The 17,436-nt window shown below is 45.6% G+C and overlaps 2 protein-coding genes across 4 annotated transcripts in view; one reads left to right on the top strand and one right to left on the bottom strand.

The window, feature by feature from the left end:
• The window catches only part of LOC129500893 (zinc finger protein 773-like), a 60,480-nt gene that overhangs the window by 32,688 nt on the left and 10,356 nt on the right, over positions 1-17,436 (top strand). The window contains exons 1-4 of one of the 2 annotated variants that reach the window (XM_055311787.1): positions 13,105-14,267; positions 15,009-15,047; positions 15,485-15,528; positions 16,991-17,117. The exons of the other annotated variant lie outside the window; for it this stretch is intronic. Of the exons in view, the coding sequence (XP_055167762.1) occupies positions 14,177-14,267; positions 15,009-15,047; positions 15,485-15,528; positions 16,991-17,117 (301 nt within the window). The 5' untranslated portion in view covers positions 13,105-14,176. Of the gene's footprint in view, positions 1-13,104; positions 14,268-15,008; positions 15,048-15,484; positions 15,529-16,990; positions 17,118-17,436 lie in introns of those variants that run through there. 2 annotated transcript variants of the gene reach the window in all.
• ZNF772 (zinc finger protein 772) lies at positions 1,275-8,060 on the bottom strand. Of its 2 annotated transcripts, XM_055311795.1 has the most exons (5): positions 7,837-8,060; positions 7,223-7,261; positions 5,677-5,803; positions 5,226-5,333; positions 1,275-4,606 (listed from the first exon to the last, which is right to left on the bottom strand). In XM_055311795.1, the coding sequence occupies exons 2-5, from the start codon at positions 7,235-7,237 to the stop codon at positions 3,462-3,464; spliced, it is 1,395 nt and encodes a 464-aa protein (XP_055167770.1). In that variant the 5' UTR covers positions 7,238-7,261; positions 7,837-8,060; the 3' UTR covers positions 1,275-3,461. The 2 variants fall into 2 exon arrangements, with proteins under 2 accessions (XP_055167770.1, XP_055167771.1); XM_055311796.1 differs by lacking the exon at positions 5,226-5,333.

Raw genomic sequence — 17,436 nt, 5'->3', positions numbered from 1 at the left:
CTCCAAATAGTTTTTTGAGATAATACTGTTTTAAAACATCTTTGAAGTTTTGTTGTCTTGCAAAAAGTCCATCAGCTGTTGCTTCATGTTTATACCTGCACTGTATCCTCCCAAATGGTTCACTCTATTGTGCTCTTGCAGTATTCACTAGTCTGTTTTCATGGTAACTTTTAACAAACATTTCCAAGAGGAATACATCACTCCAGGTTTGCCTTCATAGGGAGAACCTTTCTCCCCTAAATTGGAGTAAGTGCCACTAAATATTTTGTTTGACTTTTAGACTTAGGGTCCTTGTTTAGAACCATCATACAATTTGGAGTTATGTTACTTCTGATGTGTACATAATTGTTTTGTATTTTGTTGACTGTTGAGGGTTTATTATTATTATTAAATGACCACTCAATAAGGTGATGCTGGCTTGATGCTTCAATAATCTGTTTCTCCCTGGTAACTGTCCTTATTTCTCAAATGTCACCTTAAGTGGTTTCCACTTGCAACACACTTTCCTTCCAATGTGGGGCATGACGACCTTCCCAGTACTGAGGGACTAAACCAGTAATCTTTTTTTTCCCCCTAGAGTGAGCATTGGTGGTTGTGTCATTCAGGAAGTTCATTTTATTTAAATAGTCAAACTATTCTTATTTTAGTACCTGTAGAGTCTTTACTGATGCCACCTCTCTTATTCTTGTTAATCTTAAAAATAAAACTGCCAGTTATTTTACCAGCAAAAAATGGGTTTATTTGGGAATAGCTGAGATTTGCAAGCAAGTTTTAGCAAAACCATAGGCAAGTCCAGAAAACAAAGGTGAGGAATGCTCGTTTATAGAGGGAAAAGGAAGTTGAGAAGTCCACTGGAGTAACTAGGAGTTGTAACTATAGTGCTTTCTCATTGGCTGGGTTATTGCTGGAGGAGGAAGAAATCTTCCTTCCTCCTGCTGGGATAAAAAGATAACTCCTAAAGATCTACATCCACAATGAAAATTAAATTTGTAATTATAAATCTTCCCATAAAATAAAACCTCAGGCCCAATTACTTCACTGGTGATTTCTACAAAATAATGAAACAATACGAATTCTTCACAAACTGTTTCACAAAATTAAAAATCAGGGAATACTTAACCAACTTATTGTGTAAAGCCAGCATTATGGTGATACCAACTAAACCCAGGAGGGGTTTAAGGAAAATTAGAGATTACATCCCTCATGAGCACAGATGCAAAAAAAAAAAAAAAAAAAAAAAAAAAAAGCAAGTAAGTACAGTACATAAAAAAGAATTCAAGATGACCAAATAGGGCTCACCTTAGAAATGTAAGGTTAACATTTTAAAACTAGTCAATGTCATTCATTAAAAGACCAAAAATGTAAAGAAAAAAAAAAACCCTATGATTGTGGTAACCACTATCCAAGATTCTCTTAGAAATCCCTACCTTCTAAAAATAAATAAATAAATAAATCCCTACCTTCTTGTATTGTCAGTTGTGGAGTCCTCTTCCACTTTATACTGGGATTAGTCTGTACTACTCACAGGATAAGTCAGGAATGTTAACACATCACTTCCAGGAAAAGTTTTTAACAGACACCGTGGCTTTGTTTTTTTGTGAGCTCTCTATTGGATCACTTGATTTAGAACTCTTTCTCTAGGGATCCCTGGGTGGCGCAGCGGTTTGGTGCCTGCCTTTGGCCCAGGGCGCAATCCTGGAGACCCGGGATCAAATCCCACGTCGGGCTCCCGGTGCATGGAGCCTGCCTCTCCCTCTGTCTATGTCTCTGCCTCTCTCTCTCTCTCTCTGTGTGTGTGTGACTATCATTAAAAAAAAAAAAAAAGAACTCTTTCTCTAAAATGGAACTTTCAGCAAAAGTATGAATGCAAAGGAATGAACTACTGATGCATGTAAAACTGATGAATCACAAGGCAATTATGCAGTTAAAACCAGATATGTAACAGTATATATTAAAGTGTTACTTGTGTACATAAATCCTTCCATATACATAAAATACTGGGAAATGCAACAAAAATCTAGTTAAAAAGCAAGATGAGTGGCTGCCTGGGAATAGGTAAGGGGAGGAGGGATTATAAGGCAATTCAGAAAACTTGGCTTCACAGATACAAACATGTATCAAAACTTATCAAACTGTATACTATAAATATGTGCAGTTTATTGCAGAAAATGTTTAAATTGCTAGGACAGTGACTGTAGCCATAAAAGAGACACAAATACGGGAATCCTGAGAATTTCTGTAAACCTGCATACCAAAGCCATAGTGATAGAAACATATGTGCATTTACCTTTATAAAAGTCACATTCTCTACAGTATGTTCCCAACTCCCAATTCATCAGTATCTCTGTGCCTATTATGATTCCTAACTATCTTTTTAGGGGACAGTGATGTCTGCCTACTAAATAATAGATTTCAGGGGCATTGGCAAGTCCTGGGGGCAGGATGTGTGTGTCAAGTTCCCATCAAGAGAATATGGGAATATGAAACATCCCTCTGGAACAAGGGAACCAATTCATACCACTCCCAGATACACCAGAGGTTGTCACAACTGCCCACTGCTCAGGGTGACCTTGATCACACAAAAAACCTTGGCATACAGGCCAAAAGATTAGGCCCGGCAATCTGGGCCTAATTCATAGGAGTCCTTGAGCAGTAATGCAAGTTAGACTAAAATGAGAGTTGTTCCTTGCCATTCTGCTAATACCACAGAGAAACATTTGAACTCTCACAAAAGTTGTCTCTTTCTTCATGCTGGCAGCACCCAACTCTGTTCTCAATACAACCCACAGAGCGAACAGAATCCTCCAAACTAAAGGTAGTTTAAAACTAAGGCATTTGTTGCAAAAACAGAAAAAGATGATATGGCAATTTCCAAGGTAGGGGACTTGGAGGCTGGACGAATCCATCATGAGCGCAAAATGAGACCAACAAAGTCCATGAAAAATGGAAATCTTCTCTATAAGTAACCAGCAGAAAGAAAAAAAATTGCAACCTTCTAACCAAAACTGGGTCATGTCCATGCTTAAACCAGTTGGAGGAGAAGGCAGGAAGGAGTGAGGATTTTTAATGGGCTCTAGGTACTGATGATTCCCTCTAGGGAAGGGAGGAGAAGCAGAGGTCTGGCTATTAGAACATGTTGGGATGACTTATGCACAATGTGGGACTCTGCCATTCCATACATAGCTTGTTTTTTTTTTTTTTGTTTTTTTTTTTGTTTGTTTGTTTTTTCAGAGACACTGGCAGTGACAGAATTCTGGCAAGGCTCCTGGTGAGGTTACAAAGTGCAACACTGCACCAGAAAGATTCCCACATAGCTGGCATTCAGGAGTCTCAACAGAGTGGATGTTTAAATGCAGGAGGTTCAACTTCTGGTTTGATGGCTACTCACAAAGGCTAATCTCACAGCTTCTCTCTGTCAGTCACTATGTTGAACAAGGAAATATGGTATATTCCCGGCCATCCTAAGGCCTTCCTCCAGTGTGAACTTTCCAATGCCGGATGAGAGAAGCTCTTTGCCTGAAGGCCTTCCCACACTCACTGCACTTATATGGCCTTTCTCCAGTGTGAATTCTATGATGCTGAACAAGTACATGTTTGTGGCTAAAGGCTTTTCCACAGTCGTTGCACACATAAGGCTTTTCACCATTGTGAACTCTCTGGTGTGCAATAAGGTCAGAACTCTGGCTAAAGAACTTCCCACATGCAATGCACTCATAAGGCCTTGCCCCAGTATGAACACTCCAGTGTTTAATGAGTCTGTATTTGTGACCAAAGTATTTCCCACATTCACTGCATTCATAAGGCCTTTCTCCAGTGTGGATACTCTCATGCTGAACAAGTGTGGATTTGTGGCTATAGGCTTTCCCACATTCACTGCACTTGTAAGGCCTTGCTCCAGTGTGGACTCTCTGGTGTACAATAAGGTTGGAACTATGATTGAAAACTTTCCCACATATGCCACATTCATATGGCATTTCTCCAGTGTGGATTCTCTGGTGCTGAGCAAGTATAGGTTTGCGGCTGAAGGTTTTCCCACATTCGCTGCACTCATAAGGCCTTTCTCCAGTGTGGACTCTCTGATGCTGGACAAGTGAGTCTTTGCGGCTGAAGGTTTTCCCACATTCGCTGCACTCATAATGCCTCTGTCCACTGTGAAAGGTATCCACACATTTGGCATTACTGTTTGGCTTCCACTTACTATGAGAGGGATGGTGCTGGAAAATGTTTGAGCTAGTTGGCAAGTCCTTATAACCTTTCCCTGGCATAAAAGGCATCTCCAATGGTTTGACAGGGCAGCTGTTCACAAGTAAGGTGCTGCCCTTAACTCCTCTGAAGGGTTCCTCTCCACTGTGCTGCTTCTGGTAGTGAAGGTTTGCATTGAACCAGAATTGTTTCCCACATGCCCCACACATGTATGATTTCTGACCAGGGTGTGCTCTCTGGTGCTCAGCCAAGTACAAAATGTCTTTCAAGACCAGGCCACAGGTCTCACAGGGGTGGGCCTTCTGGGTAGCAGGACCTGTCTTGGGAGTCTTGACCTGTGACATTCCCACAGAAATGTTCTGCTTAAAAGCTATCTCCTCACCCTCTGTTCCATGCCAACAACCTGAAAGCAGACAAATGCTGGTGAAGTACAAATTGACACTGATGGAAGGGGTAGCCTCATTATAAATGTGTGTCTAACAGAAATAAGATCTAGGTCATAGGACTGCTGTCAGAACAAGAGGCCCAAATTCAAGTTGAGTAAAGGGCTGCTATGCAGTAGTTGACATCTAAAGATCATAGAATGCAAGAGTCCTTAAAAAAATTAAAAAATAAAGGAACGGAAGAGGCTTTGACTAGGAGAGGACACAAATGTGAGGTACAGCCCAGAAAGAATATTTCAGGATGTCAGTGAGGCTTTTGCTGCTGGGGACAGGTGAGAGCTGTGTCTACTGAATAGCTACCACTGAACAGTTGGTATTTAAGAACTATTTGGAGTATGTGCACATCTCACAACACACTAAGTATAGGCCAATGTTGAGGAGCACTGCAGAAGGAGCAATGGAGAGGAACAGGTCAGATATGGAGACAGAGGTGGGGAACATTCAGAGGCCAAAGGTCAGAGCATAAATGACAAGTGTGTACATGGCAAAGTAAAGTGTGGGGAGAGAGATTAGGGAATGACAGGAACCCAGCCCCAACATCACATCCTTCCCCATTCCCATTCCCCAGGTCACACCCACCCTGAGTGTCTCTGGTCCTGGCTGGAGTAACAACTGCCCAGTCAGATCCCCAGGGCTTGCTGCCCAGCTCCAGTGAAGCAAATCCATGGGACATGGAAGTTTCATATCCTAAAGACAGGTAAATGGCCAGCACTAGCCTGGGTAACCCACCCCTCAGAGAAGAAAACTATGTATTATAAAAATAACCTCAAAGAAGGGTCTTGGACGAATAGTTCATGGTCTCAACAAGTAGTAACCAAAATGGTCCCTGCAATTCCTGACCCATGCAGGCCACTAGAAACATCAGCTAGAGGAGGGGGCACAAAGTAGGGCACAGAGGTACATGGATCTGAACAGAGGCTTCCAGTCTGGGAGAAGACAAGCTCTGATTCAGGAAGGGCTGGATTGCCCTTGGGAAATAGGGGAGAGGAAGAGCCCAGTACAGGACCCTGGGGTGGGTGTGAGGCCTTACCCAAAGAGGCCATAAGGGCCAAGTTCTCCAGCATCACATCACGGTACAGGAGCCTCTGAGCCTCATCAAGGAGCCCCCACTCCTCCGGGGAGAAGTATACAGCCACGTCCTCAAAGTTCACCTGCCCCTGTCACAATGGAGAGATCCGAGTCCATGAGAAGCCTCTCTCCCAAGGACACCCATCCAGGCCTCCACAGATCTCCCCCCTGCATTCCTTCCTACCTAATTTCTCAATTCAGAGGAAATACAGAGACTAGGTGCCAAAGGTGTCTGCTCTCTCCTAATCGTCCCTTTGATTACTGTGCCCACTAACAGCAACAACAGGCAGGTGGTGGTCAGAGAGGCACCATCTAAGCTCTGGGCCTGGCCTGCAGGGCTGCACTGTACCCCGCTTCCACCCCCTCCTGCCAGCCAGTTCTCCTGGGGTTGCTAAGATCATGCTACCAGACAACCAAAGTTGGGTTCATCTTTCTCCTTTAAGTCCCTGATACCAGGACCCAGAAGCCATCAGTCCACGCTACTTTCCACGTACACAGTATTCTTTTGGATCATACTGTGTCTCACAACTCTGGTCCCCAACGCAGTCCTTGGCCTTCCACCATCACCTTCCTAACTCAGTAACTGCACTGTCATTGTGATGTGTATATTCTTCCTCCTAATCCAACCTGAACACCATTTTCTACTTTGTGGTTGTCGTCACCATGAACCCCTCCACAGAAGTCCAGTCCTGTGTCCAGCAGCTCACTTATCACCTCCATTCACTGTTCTCTGGAACAACTTAGACATGAGCAACAAATAAAATCCTGTTATCCAACCTGAGTTACATCTACCACTGACTTCTCTGTCTCAGGTGATGGAGCATCTACCCTTCCAGCTGATAAGGGCTAAAACCTCAGGTTTTTCTCTCTCACACACATTTAAAAGAAGAAAAAAAAATCTGACCTAACACTTCTCCATTCTACACATCTCCCCTCTGGCCCATCCATCACTATGAGTCACCTGGAATCTTGAAGCAGCCTCCTCCTGGTCTCCTTGTCTATACTATTATTCCCTTTACCCTCCCCATACACAGTCCATTCTCCACGTGGCATCCAGAAGGGGCCTGTTAAAACCTGAATCAGATCACCTCCCTCCTCTGCTTGGTACCCACATGGCTACACAATCCTCAGAACAGAGACACAGCTTGTCAGCTGTCCACTCCAGACCTGACTCCTGTCCACCTGTTCCTGATTCCTATCACACATGGGGGAGAACTGTTGTTTCTTGAAAACTTCCATCTCAGTCTCTCCTCCAAGTATTTGCACATGTTGGTTCCTGTACCTGGAAAAACTGTCCACATCATACTCCAGCAGTTACCTAAAACGGGAATCCTTCCATATAACCCCTGGCCTGAACTCAAAACCCTGGGCTGAGGCTCTCTCCAGGTTCCTCAGAATCAAGAGCTGGGAGAGTATACGTAGAGTGTTGTATGATCCCACAATCCTGGAGACCATTGCGGGTGAGGGTAGGAGTGGGATGGATGAGAGCACAGGTGCCCTTCCCTCACCTGTGCGGGGCCCATAATTACTTCCGAGTTCTTCCGAACCTGTAAGAAGAGGAAGACTGTGAGAGACAAGCAACCACGAAGGAGCTCATGCCTATCCCCTACTCCTGCCCGGCCACAAAGACCCGGGGCTGACTGCCTCACCTCTGTGCCTGGGTCTCTAGGGCCACCTAACAGCTGTGTTACCTTGGACTAGGGCTTTCTGTGCTTCACCGTCTTCATCATCTAACCTCCACCCCAAGTTTGTTCCAGAAGCAGTCCCTCTTCTGTTAGCTGCCGGCATGCGCACCACGAAGGCACAACTGCTCAGGCTGACACTGCAGGTGTGACTCCTCTTCACACATCCTCTGACCCTTTCACACACCTATGACTCCGGAGTTCCCAAATGCTCGGTCAGTGTCGCCCTCCCTCCGCCCCCAGCCTTTGCATACGCCCGTCCCTCCGCCTGCGACGTCCTTCCACACCCCACCACAACGGCTGTCAGATATGGGACCCAATAGGAGCGTCCTGCTGCCTGGACACAGAAGCCCGAGCTGTGGGGGCCTGAGGCGGCCCTCATTCGAGACTCTGTGTTCAGAAACGGAGGCCGCGGGGGGACTCGAGGGCGCGGCACCCACCTGCGCCAGGTCTTTCAGAGTCGCCGCCGCCACCGGAACCTGCGGACGGGGAAGGCGCGCTGATGGGAAGGGGTCATTAACGGCCAGTGGGCCCGCCTGTGTTTAGAAGACAACGCCCCCTCTCGCGTTTGCTCTCTCCTGTCACTCAGGCCTGACACTGTGATCTGAAGTCTGACCTGGCGGGTTAATCCCAAAGCAAACAAAATGTCCGCTCCAGAAGGGAACGGAAATCCCTCCCTGACGTCTCCCGCACCAACGGAAACGCCCCTCTCTCGGGCCTTCATTAACCCAGCATCGCGGAGAATCCTGGGTAATGTAGTTTCCTCAGCAACCACGTTTGGAGAAGGCTCTCTGAGCCACCGCCGGAGGATAGGCCCCCGAGTTAACTGGCGGCGCCTAGAAATTGCGTCTTGAGGATTAGGCGGAGCTTCCCTTTCCCTTAAATCATCTGTTCTCGTATTTCCGACAAGTGTAGTCTGTACCACGTTACAGAAATGTTTAGAGATATTATTTCAGTACTCTTTACGCCGAGAATGCTCACCAAAAATTCGATAGACGCACCATATGCTTATGTCACTCAGATTTTTATAGCTGGAAGCTAATAAATATTGCTATCAAATAAACTTGTAGCCCGCAGTTCTAGAGTTAGTTTTGTGAGACTCAGCATTGAGGGTCAGGACCAAGAAAGAAAAGATGACAGACACCTAGAAGATGTGGAACATGGAGACGGATGTTAAGCACTGCTAAAGCACGTGGGCAATGTTTGTGTCTGTGGTTACCTCAGAAATCATTCCTCCTGCCAGTATAATAAGTGATTGTGTAGAACACAGTGGTAATACTTTCTTACAAGATCATATTTCATACTCTCTATACAGCGATGTATTCAATTCCTTATATTCCTTATATTCCTTGTGTGTTACAAATGTCTGAGAGAAAGGCGATTTACCAAATGTCATTTGGGAGTCAGGAGGACAATAAAAACAGTCTCTATATAGAAGAAATAGACACGAATTTCATTTTCTATGCATAGTGAAAATGTCTCTTAAGAAAGTGTGACATAAGACTATTTGAAGCCCAAAATTATTAATTTAATGAAAAACAAGCCCATAGAAAATAAAATTCTAAACAAAATATTCAAGTCCAAAGAAGTCTGATCCCAGATGAAAAGTTGCAATGAGAGAAGGAATGAAGATTGAGAGAGAGGTACAGCTTTTGATTAAAATAAAATAAATAGAGACTCCTGGATGGCTCAGTGGTTGAGCGTCTGCCTTTGGTTCAGGTCGTGATCCCAGGTCCTGGGATGGAGTCCTACATCCGGCTCCCTACAGGGAGGCTGCTTCTCCCTCTGTGTGTGTCTCTGCCTCTCTCTGTGTCTCTCATGAATAAATAAATAAAATCTTAAACAAATAAAATAAATGTTCAGTATCTATATAATATATGACTATATCTCTCTATGGAATTAAAATGATGGAATTGATATGCCAATGTTGGGGTTTGGAGTGAAAGGTCAAAAAAAAATTATTGAGACATTGCCAGTGCAAAAATGTGATTAAAATTAAAGCATGGTGGCAGAAGCTGTGGGCAGAAAGAGTTACACTGGGGTTGTGAGGAGTGACTGAAAGCCTAAGTCCTTAAGGAAATTGGAAGGAAGATTTCCAGGATCTTGAGGGACTAGCCCCTTGATGGGCTAGCTGTTGTTAGGAAAAGGTTGTTTAGTACCACATAGTAAAATCTTAGTCATGAGACCCTTTAAATGTATATCAGTGGGCCATATGCTTGGAGGATGAGTGCTAACATATATCTTGGTGGGGTAGAAATAGAGGAAGTTTCCAAAGGAATTTTTTTTCCAAAGGAATTTTTATATGTTTTTACCTTCAAGTAAATTCTACCTCTAGGAGTGGGGCTCAAACTCACAACCCCGAAGTCAAGAGTCACACATTCTACTGACTGAAGTAGCCAGGCATCCCTAGTATTTTTGTATGTTAAAGGAGACTTACAGGATCTTGGAGGTTGAGATAATATTAAGTTAAGATTGTCTTTTGCCCTTAGCAAAGTATTAACATTGAGGCAGTTGAGTTCCTAGAGGAAGGTTACTGCCTGTCCCAAGGACTTGTCAATGAGCTTTAAGTTGTAGGGAAAGTTTTCTTTTTCTTTTTCCTTTGTTCTCTCCATCAGAATTCCCAAGCATTTTGTCAGACAACATCCATTGAGAGAAGGCTAGTTGCTTAATGTTCTAAATCCCTTATATTTTGAAATGGGAAGTAAATGTATTTAGAACTCTGTTAACTTTAAAAATAGAAGCTGCCAGATATTTTACCAGCAAAAAATAGGTTTATTTGAGAAAAGAGAATTGCAATTCAGAACAAACACGCTACAGCAAAACCATAGGTAAGTCTGGGGAACAAAGGAGAGGCACAATTCTCTATTTTTAAAATATTTTATTTATTTATTCATGAGACACACACACAGAGAGGCAGAGACACAAGCATAGGGAGAAGCAGAATCCCCGTGGGGAGCCTGACATGGGACTGGATCCCAGGACCCTGGGATCACAACCTGAACTGGAGGCAGACGCTCAACCACTGAGCCACCCAGGCATCCCGAGGCACAATTCTTTAAGGAGAAAAGGGGGAAGTTGGGAAGGCTGTTATGAACTACAAGTCCATTGTAGTAAACTGGGAGTTCAAAACATGGTGGCTTTGCATTGGTGGACCTGTTGCCTGGAGAGAGGGTGTGAGGAAAGCGTTTCTTCCTGTGTCCGGAGTAGTAGAGTAGTATCAATATGCAAGATCTTGTCCAGGTAAGGTCAAGTCCAACTCTTCCTGTTGGGTCTGCAATTGACTGCAATTGGAAGGGAATGAGCACTTCTCCTGCAGAAACCTCCTAATTCCATTTTAGTGAGACTTCTCATTACTAATTTTCACAACTTGAATGTATTAAATACATGTTTGTGATTTTAGTTTAAATATAATAAATAGAATCAGAGTGTATACTCTTCAGACTAGAAGAGGACAAATTTGGAATACAACTTGTTGACCAAGAAAGAATTCACTGAAGGGCAGCCCTGATGGCACAGCGGTTTAGCGCTGCCTGCAGCCTGGGGTATGATCCTGGAGACCTGGGATTGAGTCCCAAATCAGGCTTCCTGCATGGAGCCTGCTTCTCTCTCTCTCTCTCTCTCTTTCTCTCTCTGAATAAATAATCTTAAAAAAAAGAAAGAATTCACTGAAAATTAAAGCAAACAGACTCTTACGTGGGCAATTAGAATTGCAATTCAGGAGACACAGATTCAGGTAGAAACCTGGATAGTGTTCTGAGGAAGACAAGGAAGGGGGCAGAGTTATAAAGATAAAAGTTCAAGAGTGCAGTTCCCATTTTTCTGTTGCATACTCGATGTCTCAGTGATTGGCTTTGCTGTGCATCAGGTAGACAGACTTGGGCCAGGTTACACCCTGAAGTCCTGCACAGTCAACATGAAGTAGACTGGGATATGTAGCTTATGCTCTCTGCTATATGGCTTCCCTTCAGGTGAGTGGAGGCCTCTTTCTTCTTTTTGAAGTAAACAAAATACTAACAGCTTTCCAGAATGGAACAGTAGATTTCACCCAGGAGTAGCAGTAGTTGAGTCCTACTGACTATATCCCAGAGTCTGCTAAAATTATTCAAAGTATCTAAGCTTTGTTCAATGTACCTACCTGTCTTGCTTGTGTCTTCCCATGGGAACCCCAATAAAGACTATGGAACATGTCAGGTTGTTTCAGCCTGTTGAGATCATCCATTTGTTTATTATTGTGACATAATTAAACTATCTAAATAGCTTTTCCTCTTTCTTTTTTAAAAAACTGTCATACATTCAGTTGAGTGTTAATAAGATGTACAAATCATGTTTTTTCTTTAATAAAGTCCACTCCTAGGGATGCCTGGGTAGCTCAATGGTTGAGTGTCTGCCTTTGGCTCAGAGCCTGATCCCAGGGTCCTGGGATTGAGTCCTGCATTGTGATTCCCATGGGGGAGCCTGCTTCCTCTGCCTATGTCTCTGCCTCTGTCTCTCTCATAAATAAATAAATTAAATTAAAAAAAATAATGACCATACCTATAAAACTATCACCCAGTGTAAAACAGAACTCTGGTCCGTAGAGTTCACCTGATATTTTGATAATCATACTCTTAATGTCTTTACAGTTTTACCACTTATGTATATTTCCTTAAATGGTAGTCTATAGTCACATGATACATTGTGGCCTAATCTAAATAACTAATGCCACTTGGGTCTCTATCATTTCATGTTCTCAACTCCAATACTGATGTACCACCTCCTTTCCAGAATCAGCTAGTACTTAATAACTACTTCCAGAAAAAACCCAGGAAGGAGTGAATGCTTCATCATCTTTTATTCTCATGAGTTGTTCAAAAGCAGTGGTGGATTTAGTCATTACTCAGCCTACAGATAAAAAGGACAGAAGAATTGGGGAACCAGAAGACTGACACGAAAGAAATGAAGCCAGTGGTAAGGGAGGTACTGGAAGAAAACATACTAAAGTGGTGGCATTTCTTTTACCAATGCTTCCTGGTGTCAACAGTCCAGCATCCTTCCTACCTGCAGGGAGTTTGCTTTGTATATGGGAATGAAAGGGCAGTGGGAATACTAAGTAGAAAGGGATGACAGGGAGAAATCTAGGAGTGAGAGGCATGTTGGCTTATATTTGAGGCTCACTGTCCTACTTGAACACCAGTGCTGGGCCCTTAAAAGGGAAAGGGCACAGATATGTGGGATGAGGGAGAAAGGTGAACAGTTGGGATCCCTATCTCCCCACCGACATTCAGAACTGCATCATTTTCCCTCACATATCAGACACTGATTCACCACTGCTGTCTGATATTTGGCATCCCCATAGCAAGGGAAATTTGGTAACGGACAATTGGTTCAATCCAAGGAAACCGCTTTATCGTGGCTCTCAAGACTTTTGAAGTCCTTTGACAGAAGGAAAGACTGTAGTACCAGCTGCGTAGGAAAACTGAAATCCAGGCCCATCTGCATTTAGGATGGTCTCTGGAGGAGAGCCTCGTACAGTTTCTGAGCCAGACTTCTCTTGCCTGCCATCTATGCCTGTGGGCCCACTTGCTCCACGCGGGGCGCGGTGGGAACTACATTACCCGAAAGACGCTGCGCCCCGCGCCGCCCGCGCTCTGCAAATGAAAGCGAACATTTCTAGCGTGCGGAACGCGCTGGGCGGGGCTTCTGGCGCGGCAGCAGGGGCGGGCGTTTTCCGGCCTCTGGGGCCGGTTGGTCTGAACTGAGGTTCGGGAAGGGAGCTGTGGGGTTGGGGTGACGAGAGTGGGAAGCCGCAACAAGAGGTGGGGCTGCGGTACCGCAGCGGCGCGGGATCGGGGCCCCCGGTGCTGGTCCTCCTCCCCCGGCGCCGCTCCGCCCGCAGAGTCCGATGGCGGCGGCCGCGCGGAGGGACCTGGCTCAGGTAGGCGGCCGCGGGTTCCTGGGCCTCCCAGCCCGCGCCCAGCTGGAGAGAGCGGCCGCACTGCTGTCAGCCAGTGTGAGGGGTGCGGAAGGGCTACGGGGACAGGGCCCGCACTCGCGTCCTAAAGCTGCGGTCGGTCACGTGTCCGCAAGGAGCAGGTCGGTCCCAATGGACTGGCGACCCGAGTGGCTGGGCCTGGGCTCCGAGGGCTCGGATGGCCACGGACTGTAGTGAACAGAGGACGGACGCCCACGTGTTGCTTAGAGTTTTCAGAAGCTTCTGAGGGAACACTGCGGGAGAGCGTAGGGTAGGATAGGGTGGAGGAGTCCGTACAGTAGACAGTCGGAGCATGGCGGCCGGAACTGGACGTACTGACGGCCATCGAGGGGGCGGACGGATGAGGTCTCTCAGGGATTTTAAAAACTGGGCAGGATTCCTGGATGCCCAGAAATGGCTGTGACAGAAAGAAGAGAAGGAAGGACCCTCTGTGTTTATTTGCATGCATGCATGTATGTATGGTTCCTGAAAATACGGGGAAGGATGGAGATGGGGAAGTCGGTACAGGGAGCGGGTTTCAGAGAAAAGAGTAGGAGTTGAATTTGGGACACGGTGATTGAAATTACCCTGTCAAGTGCAGGGGTCATTGGCGTAGCTTGCTCGCTCACATCTAAATCCTGGGGATGGGTCTTGGCCGAAGATATCCAAGATGTGGTGGGGATTCCTATTTAGGAGGGAGAATTTTAAATTCTTATTTCAGATGGGCTTGGGAGTGGCGTGTTGGCTACTTTCAGAAGGGTAATCCCAAGTCGTTCTGGTTAGTGTGTGTAGAAGTGCAGGGTTATAGAATCTAAGGACCCAGGACTGGAATGGAGCCTGAGATGTTCAGTGGTTTAGGTTTGCCACTCTGGACTCAGCAAGCCCTCATGTCCAGTCCTTGTGGAGAAAAGGAAGAGTCAGGTGAGTAGGGCACCTTTTGGCTTTTAGCTTCCCCCAGCCTTTGGAGCAGGAGGGATGAGTAGCTGGAAAGACCCCCAGCAGGACTGCTTTTAGGAGTGTGTGTAGTAAGCAGCCAAGTTGTCACCACACTAGTATCTACTGTTTGCTCAGGCCCAATCCCCATTTTATTAATCTGTGAGTTATATGAATTAAGTTTTACTTAAACATTAACTGATAAAAATACATCTATACATATATATACATTTGCACATGTGTGTATATACATACATACGTAGGCATTAAAATAGCATGGGTTTAACAAGTTAAATTGATGTAAGTACTTCATGTTGGTTGAAGTTTTAAATATACTGCTAAGCATCTGATTAAAATCAAGGGTCTTAAATATCACATTCTCTTAATTATGTACAAATGTATGTACAAAACTCATTTTCAATACCTGTCAGTTTATTTGCACTGAAAATGTTGACAAACGTTTTAATGATGAGGTCAGTAAAAGTCACTACTAATTACTTGACACATAGGAATGAATTTGATACACATCATGGCCCCATGAGGTGGGTACCACTATTTATCCCCATTTTACAGATGACAACACTGCGGCACAGGGAGGTTGAGTATACAATGTCACACAGCTGGTAAGAGGCATCCCTGAGGACTGAAGACCAGATGGTGTGAAGGGCTTGGGTTGACCTTTGTGGCCCAACACTGTTGCCTGCCTCTCATGGCTTTCCTTTTCTGTAGGTTCCTATTGCTGCAGATTTACTTCCATACCATGTGGAGGTAAGTGGGGGTTATCTTCAAACCTCACCCTCTTCAGTTCCCACCTGGATGGGCTGCTGGATTCTGTGACTCTTTGCTTGCTATTATCTCTACTCTTCCATCCTAGATCCCTGGAAGGTGATCGCCAAAGATCAGGGGCCTGAGTCCAGGGCAGGAATTCTATGGATTGGTTCCCATTTCTGGCAACCAATGGCATGATGTTTATAAGATGTTACAGTCATGGTGATAGACATTAGAAAATGCTAGAAGTGAGGCTGGGCTGGGAATATTCAGGAAACTTTAGGTCTCTATTGTGTCTGGTGGAAACAGTAGGAAACAAATAAGACCTAGAATGGAAGCCAGGAACTGGGCCCCTATTCTGGAGTGGTGGGAGTCAGGGAAGGTTAGCAGAAGACGGAAGTGACAGGACCAGACTTAATGAGCTGTTCCTGTTGCAGAGCAGACAGCAGACTATGGGGAGGAAGCAGCTGCAGTAGTCCAGGTGAGTGTTAGTGTGGGTTGTGGAGGTGAGACATGTGTTGGAATCTGGGTCTGTTTCTTCAGTAGGTCCAAGCAGACTTTCTGATGTGGAGGGTGGGAGAAGGAAATGGAAGAGGCAATGGTTACTCAGGGATGTTTGGCCTTAATAGCTAGAAGCAGGCAAGTACCACCATGTCAGAGTTGGTGGTAAGAGTCATTTTCAGTGGGATTATAAGTCAGGTTTGGGCTATGTTGAACTGTGATGCTTCTTCAGAGACCCACAAGTGGGTGTGTTGAGTGGGCACCAGGACACACAAGTCTGGAGTTGAGGTGAAATAGTCAGATTGGATTCCCATAGTATGGATGGTGTGTGGACTAAGATGAGCTGTGGATCAGAGTTGGCAGGAGCATCTTCAGATAACAAGGAGCAGAGTGTGGGGCCAAGGATTGAGTCTCTTGTTGGACACCTGGATGGGGGTAGTGGGGTTTCCAAAGACACGTGAGAGAGAGTGTCCATGTGACAGGGTGTAGGCATGAAGTGGGTCTGGCTGATGGCCAGTGGACATGAGATGGATGTGGAGACAGAGTAGTGAGGTTACAGTGAAGCTGGTGCTACTGCTTATTCATTTAGCTCTGGGCTTCACAGGCTCTTGTTCTGACCCTTGCTTGGACCAGGGGATTAGCTCAAGATCAAATGGGATCCACTGGGATAATTGTAGGCCTAGCATGAAAGACAAGTGGGCTTGGGCTTCGAATAAGCATCAGAGGAAACTGAGACAGGTGAGGGGACACCTTTGCAACACAAGTGGAAGAAGAAGTGGAAGAGGGCTGAGGGTGTCTGAAATCTGTGTGGTTCCTGGTGGCTGAGTTCTGAAGCAAGGATATGGGCCAGGCAGGAAGGCCTTGAAAGCAGGCTTGGGGATTGCTTCTAGCAGTCAGGGTCATTGGAATTCTGGGACAAGATGGGATTCTGATTATGTTTGCCAAGCACCCTCTAGATGGCATGTGCACACTGGCATGTGGTGAGGCCAGGGAGATGCATGATGTGATGTCGGGGTACTGGTGGCAGTGAGGGGTTGGAGGGGTGGCAGTGAAGGCAAGTGTGGTACAGTGATGTGCATGTTGGGCAGGAGTATAAACTCATGGCTCCAGGCTCTTGTACTGGGGGTTGAAGAACAGTTGCCCAAAGTTAGTTGTGTTTGGTAAGCACGATCTGGGGCACCCCAAGTGAATTGTCTGGCAGAAGGGTGAGGCTCTGCCTCAGGGGCCCAGAGCTCAGATGGCATTTATCTGCCCACCTGTTGTTGCTGAGGACTGAACATAGTGCTTACTGGGACAGTAAGGAACAAGTAGGCAGCAGTGGCACAGCACTTGGTACCTCCTTTGAGGTGGGGAACTCTGGAGGAGGGTAGACATTTGTGGGGATGCCTACAGTCCTGGGAAAGGAAGCTACACACATAAATTCAACTGTCCCTTTTTGACAGGGCCATGTGACCTTTGAGGATGTGGCTGTCTACTTCTCTTGGGAGGAGTGGGGACTCCTTGATGAAGCCCAGAGACTCCTATACCGTGATGTGATGCTGGAGAACTTTTCACTGATGGCCTCTCTGGGTAAGGTCCTTACAACCCACTCCAGTGTCCTGGGCTGGGTTCTGCTCTTCTCCTTACTTTAGGGACAGGTATCGCCTTCCCAAAGCTGGATTGTGGGTATTTCTTCCTTCCTCATGCTCTTGAGTAGATATTGTGAGAGCCTGGACTGTATGTACTACCCCTTCTTTTCTAGAGCTTCCTCAGTACTTGCTGCCCCAAAATTGCAGGAAAAGATTTGGGAATTAGGAGTCTTGCAGTCAGCCTAATGGATCACACCCTGTTGGCCTCTCCCTGGCCTGGGATGCTGTAAAGATCTATGGCAGCTCCATGCCCCAGGTTC

The sequence above is a fragment of the Nyctereutes procyonoides genome, unplaced genomic scaffold (assembly GCF_905146905.1).
Source record: "Nyctereutes procyonoides isolate TBG_1078 unplaced genomic scaffold, NYPRO_anot_genome, whole genome shotgun sequence".
Lineage (NCBI taxonomy): Eukaryota > Metazoa > Chordata > Mammalia > Carnivora > Canidae > Nyctereutes > Nyctereutes procyonoides.
The sequence above is the reverse complement of the archived record's forward strand: the minus strand, read 5'-3'. Positions and strand labels throughout refer to the sequence as shown.